Here is a 6,573-nt window from a genome sequence, read left to right on the forward strand (position 1 = left end):
TCTGGATTTCTTCTCTCCAAACCTCTCTTGTATTGGCCACCCTTATAAAAGGTTCCCATAGTAAAAGCATAGCAAAGTGCAAAAGAGCATTGTAAAGAATAGTGAAGTACAGTAAAGCATATTAATAAACATGGCAAACCTGGGTCAACTATAATTAATGCACAGCATAACCACTTGACAAGCAGGAAACTTGCACAAATACTGTGCAGTTTTACAGTAGCAAACTTCTATAAGGCCCTTCCTATTCCTGTCTCTACTGCATTTGCTCCTGTACTGTTTTGCACACAATATCAGCAGCATGCAATCCAGGGCTCTACAATCTCATTCCATTTTACACACGTTTTCGTGAAGCCTGTTCTGACGTACAGTTCACTGGCCCATAGCAAGCCCTGATGCCCCAAGGGAGCAGGCAGTGTTGAGCGTACCTTCCTCCAGAGGTAGCAAGGTTATGGCCGTGCTCAGCCGTCCACTCCCTAGGCTGACCAGGTGGGGCTTGGGAGTCTGGACCTTGAGGCCCTTTCCTGTGTCAATGAAGTCCAGCGGGCTCTGGGGAGGACATTTTGGACAATGATTAAACAACAGCATTTCTTAATATCATTTGCAACTTGAATTAAGAACACATCAATGAATACAGACAATCACACAGTATGTTGATAATGACAAACCTCAGCTTTTGACATCATCCAAACAGTGATCTTACATATAAGTTGCTTTGTAACTCTATATGATTCCCTTAATAACTACATACAATAAAAATAGGCAGGGAAATGTGGTGTATAGATGTTAGTGTTTGGTGCTAAGCACCAGAGCCAGACCAGCCCATCCACCCTGTCACAGCCCTGCCTTTGGACATCACAGTAAACACTGAAGAAAGCGGCTCACTCTGGGGGAATGGAGGCCGGAGGAATGGGGCGAGGTGGACTCCTGGCTTGCAGATCTTTTGTCAGGGCTTGTTTCCCCTCTGGTCTTTGCAGAGTCCTGTGATGATAAAGAAGGCATTACAAAGGACTTCACAATATCACCCTGCGAGAAATGGCTTCACTCAACTTTACCACAAATGGGATTTTCATTTCACATTGAGAAATAACAGATAAGAAATAAACCAATCGGAGCTCAGAATCTCCCAAAATTCCTTTTGCATCTTATCACCATGTGCATAGAAAATACAGGTCAATTATAAAATACTCTTTTTACAGTAGTATAGTAGTTCCTTAATAATAAAACATGTTTTTGTGATTGATAATAAGACATGTGCAGGGTGTCTCAGTATAACAGAAGTCCATTTGAATAATTTGAGTTTAGTTTCACTTTGCGGTCCTCTCGTCCAAACTGCATGAGATGACTTCTCTCTTCTACAATGCTAACTTGCAGTATTGCTGCTTCTTTACTATACATCATGTTAAAAGATCAGAATGTGTTGCATTAAATGTTTATGTAAAAGGAGTGAAAACCTACACGAATAAACATTTACATTCTTCCTATTAGCATGGGCTGTCTTCTCGCTCGTCCCCTTACAATCTTTTGCAATCTTTTGCTTAATTCAAAGTTGCAATCTAAAAGAGTAGCTACTGCCTGCTCAAAGTAACTTGGGGAACAAGTTCATCCTCACTCAGTTAAACAGTGACGATCGATCAATCAGATTATCCTTCTACAATTCAAGAGCACCTGAATAGCTTGTGAGCCCAGCAGAGCGTTGTTAAGAGGCTATTGCAAACAAGTGCAAGGAAACATTTTGGTAATGCACAATAAAACAACATGTGGGTTTCATTATTACAAAACAAAACAAAGCATTGTAATCTTCGTTCACTTCTTGACCAGTAAGGTTCAGATAACAAACAGGCCTTCTTCCGTAGATCATCTCTATTAGCAAAGAGCTTGACATTTTGAAGAAGCTCATGAAAAGTAGCCTGCATTTTTTAATTTCAACACATTGTCAATGACATACCAACACTAGAAGGATTTATTAGGACCTAGTCTGTGAAAATGATCTCTACCAGGGGGTTGAGGTAATGATCTAAACCAGGGAGTTGAAGGTCACTGCCACATTTGGCGCTTAGACGATACAGAGTCTAATACAAAACAACAGACAGGTGAGAAGCGCACTCTTCAGAGCGCAATTTAGAGCACAATTCTTCTTCAGCAGCAAAAACCATTCATTTCTTTGTTTCGTGTACAGGTGTCTCCAAAAGGCACCATTCTAACATGAAAACAGAGCACTAGTGATGATAAAATAAAAGCACAACACAGTTTTAATAACAGGGTTTTAATGATACTGCTCTGAAATGCAATAGAAGAACAACGACAGACACAAGATCAGACAGCCAGCATGTTCAGAGATACATGGCAGCTTGTGGCCAGTGCTTTGATGAGCCACTGTCAGGTTCTCATCGCCTGTCACTGCTCAGGTGAGGCTAAGGGATTGGAGAGGATCGGAGACACTGAATCACCGTCTGTCCAGACTGCCTGCACCTGCACTCTGTTACTCTTCACTCTGTACAGAGCTGCCACACACATCAGGAGCCAGTGCTGCACAAAGTCTGAACCCTTCCTTTTCTTAATAAAAACACCTTCTAATGTTTCACAACTAGAACCTCATATTTCAAGAGTTCAATTAAAGGGCCTGTCCTGATATAAACTAGTTTCTTACATGGTCTGTAACAGTTGCTTGGTGTAATTTATAAAACTATTATAAAAGCTCTTTCAAAGATCCTAAACAGATTATGTGAAATGTGTTTACAGAGCATTGTAGAGAAACTTATACAAGTGTAATAACTTTTACTAACATTTATTAATGCGTAAACAATAAACAATATTAGATGGTTATTTCTAATAATAACAGGCTACTGCAGCACAGCATCATAAGAACATGTATGTGAGATCTTGTTTAAGCAAGCCTATAATAACTTTATGAGATGGAACAGCACTTTGAATTGGTAACATGCTAACAAGCTGCCATTCCTTGTATTAACCCTCAACCTATTTATTAACACATGTATAGCACTTTTACAGAATGGTTCCCCTGGGTTTGTAATAGTAATCGCTTATAAAAGTTTCCCATAATAAAAAGCATACCAAAGTGCAATAAAGCATAACGAAAGAATGGAGAAGCAGCATAGGTAAGCATTGTAAAGAATAGCAAGGTACAGTAAAGCATATTAATAAGCATGGCAAACCAGGGTAAATGCATAGCATAAACTGCATGGTAAAACTGAAAAAATAGTGTGCAAAAAAAAGGGATATTCTGATTCAATGCAGTGGACCCCATGTTTGCGATCTTGAAAGAGTTACTGCAATTATTTTATAATGCCAAACAAATCACTTGCTTGTGTGGGCAGGGGCTAAAAACCAAACTGGCAAAATCCTTCGCAATCTAGAATGCAGTTTGCAAAATCCTTCACAACCTGGAAAGCAGTTTGCAAAATCCTTCGCAATTTGGAATGCAGTTTGCAAAAACAAGATTTTCCCAGATGGAAACTGCTAGCTGGGTACAGAATATCTTTATCAGGGGACAACAACGAGGGAGCAAAATGAGGCTTTATCAACAGAAACAAACACTGTGGTAATGTTGTTGCTTTCTAGTATCCCATGCCACCCAGGAACCTGGCAAGCCTGGTTAAAGACTGCGGCCCTCTCATTTACTCTGGGGTTAAGCTCCCACCACCAACCACTAGGGAGGGCAGATTAAGTTCAGCCCAGCTCTAATTGCATATCAGCCCAGTCCTTAATCCACTGCCGTGTGTGAAGCTGCGTTTCAAACCTTGCAGCTTCTGGACCCTTTTCAAGAAGTCCTGTGTGAAAGTGATAAACGAGAAAGCTTGTTGCTATTTAAAACAGCCCATATTTAGCAATGAGCCGTAATGAGAAGCTGTTTACTTTCATCTAAACCCAGCATTGCTGGAATAGCGCCGGGTCCACAGAGACTGGCATTCCATTGCATTGGAGCAGAGAAAGGTGCAAGGAATAATGAGGGGGCTGCTCATTTCAGAAACGTGCCCTTTTTAAAAAGATCATCTCAAGGGATTTTTTGTTTGAAGTGAACCTAGATGCTTTTTTTTTAATTAATAGAAACATATACAGCAGGATACACAATGATGAACCCTCCTCCTAGCAACAATATGAAAGAAATATCCAATAGAAGGAAGGGTTTGAGAAATTAGAGGTTTCCAGTGGGTAAGTGCAGCATTCTTTCTGTCCCTCCCTAAATATTACTCTTGTTATGTATGTGGAAAATCAGGGAAACAATGCTTTGTGTTTTTAATATGCATTACCATACCTCGCTGCACTTTGCAATGCTTGCCTATGCTTTACATTGATTACACTGTAAGGGTTGCCCTGTAACTTTATATTGATCTTGCTGGGGTTTGCCCCCAGGGTGGGATTCTATGACTCACTTCATTAAAGATAATAAGGAGAATCAGGTGCATACATGTTAGTGTTTGGAGCATTAATCTAGACCCCAGCATGTAACAGACCACAAGCAGAAGCGAAACAAGCCTGCCATCTTTTAAGACCTATGGCTGATGCCAGTGCATAAGCGGCAGTTGAAAACATCAACAGTTGGTTTGGCTGCGGTGCTTGAAATGCAGTTGACCTCGATCTTTGAAAGAAAAGCACAGTCTATCTTCTCAGTCATGTGGTGTGAAGCAGCATAGCCAATCCAGCCCACACATAGTGAACTGATTTCGACCCATTCCTCTTAATAAAAACAGATGAATTCACAGGAAATAAAATTAAACTGAGTAACACTTCAGTTTAGGAATCCGTTACAAGTGATTATAAACAATAGCAACAAAAAAAAAAACAAATGGCAAAAGTGTATAATATTTCTAACCAGTCTGTAATTGTTAAGAGCACACACACACACCAGGCCTGTGTGTGGCGATTAAAGCAGTTACAGCAGGTCTTGTTCAGTGATTCAGACAAGCAGGCCCTGCTCTGTGTGAGTTTATCAGTCATCAACGGGACACGTTCCCTCACATCTTTAAAATGGGACGATGAATTTCTCCCAAGTGCAAAGAGGAACTGCTTGTGAGGGAAATCAAACAATGGCCAGGGTCTAAAACAACAGCAGGGAGAAGCAAGTTAAACGGCTGGTACAGCTGGTTTACTGCCAGTGGTTTACCATTAGCATTGTTTTATTCCTCAGTCTCTTATTGTTATCAGAGAGGTCCTCTGGTGCAGTTTGGGCTGACACACAAAATATGAACTTTAGAAATCACACAATCGAAGATCGTACTCAGGAATACTTTTAACACAAAAGTGTTGGTGGGGATTTTTAAACTGGAATTGCATTGTGTGTAAAATCCGCAGGATGACATCAAAACCCAACACAACATGCACTGGAATTTGAGCAAATCTTGAACTGTGATTGGTTGGTTTTTCAGATGTGATTTATAATAATCAGCATGTTGGGTACCTATCAAGTGTATTAAGTCTGCTAAATGTTTGCACGGATGGATAAAAAGACTTCTTCTGCAACGCATTTAAAAAATATCCCCAAACAACCAGACAGCATTGATGTCGTGCCAGCAATTGCCTTAGAATTAGGCTCAAACCACAGAGGGAGGGGTGAAAGACCCAGCACAGGAACACATGGGGCCCCAGATGTTGCAACAAACCATGCTTCAATTGCTGCTTGGGGCTGGCTGGGTGGGGAGTGAATATGTAGTATATGAAACAGTATAAAACAACGACAGTGAGAAAAAACATACAGATTTCCTTTCCAATTCAGGGATAGAAATAAGACTCCTATTGCACAGTATTTTCACCCATTCCAGGTTTTAATATGTGCTTGATTGGCACCAGTGTATAGGTAACAAGCTCAGGTGTATCTTTCTAGACTCACAGTGAAACCATAAACAGAGGCCCATGTGCTAAGACTTAATATAAACAGTAAATAGTTTGATATGATTAAATCAAAAAGCTGTGGAAGGACTGTGGGTGATTATATCAACTGATTAGTAACATGTGTGTTTATAACAGGAGCAATTGAGATGCTGAATGAATGTAAATAGCCAGTATACGAAGGGTTAAGTGTAAAGTATGCATTTTCTAATTGGGTTTCAATCATTTTCTCCTTTCAGAAAGCAGCAGTTAAAGACTAATCACTCAGGGGTAGATTAGCTACGATGGGCCAGTCGCAGCGCAAGCATTTTCATCGCAACAGTTAGCAAAGGATATATTTGGCCGTACGTACCAAGAGAAAATCTGATAACGAAAAGAGCCGTAACATAAAATTGAAATATTTATTGCATCTTGTTAGTGAGATCTCTAGCACTGCGAGAGTTTTGTGACATTTTTTGAAACACATAGCTGGGGCTGAGTTGTGGTTTGTTGCAGCAGAGGGAGCCCGAAGGATAACGTCTATACATGCAAGGGGGCAAGAATCAAAATAACATTGTTTTTGTTCAATGTAAACATCATCTGTACAATGCGTTCTGTTCCATCTTCATTTGACCTATTTTAATACTGTTATATATATATATATATATATATATATATATATATATATATATATATATATATATATATATATATATATATATATATATATATATATATATACACACACAC

At 39.7% G+C, this 6,573-nt stretch overlaps 1 protein-coding gene across 1 annotated transcript in view; it reads right to left on the minus strand.

The window, feature by feature from the left end:
* Positions 1-369: 369 nt before the first annotated feature.
* plcxd2 (phosphatidylinositol-specific phospholipase C, X domain containing 2) overlaps positions 370-6,573 on the minus strand; it is a 14,294-nt gene continuing 8,090 nt past the window's right edge. Inside the window, exons 4-6 of the mRNA XM_041232577.1 lie at positions 4,978-5,056; positions 883-978; positions 370-546 (exon numbers count right to left, since the gene is read on the minus strand). Of these exons, the coding sequence (XP_041088511.1) occupies positions 370-546; positions 883-978; positions 4,978-5,056 (352 nt within the window). The remainder of the gene's footprint in view (positions 547-882; positions 979-4,977; positions 5,057-6,573) is intronic.

The sequence above is a fragment of the Polyodon spathula genome, chromosome 30 (assembly GCF_017654505.1).
Source record: "Polyodon spathula isolate WHYD16114869_AA chromosome 30, ASM1765450v1, whole genome shotgun sequence".
Taxonomy (NCBI): domain Eukaryota; kingdom Metazoa; phylum Chordata; class Actinopteri; order Acipenseriformes; family Polyodontidae; genus Polyodon; species Polyodon spathula.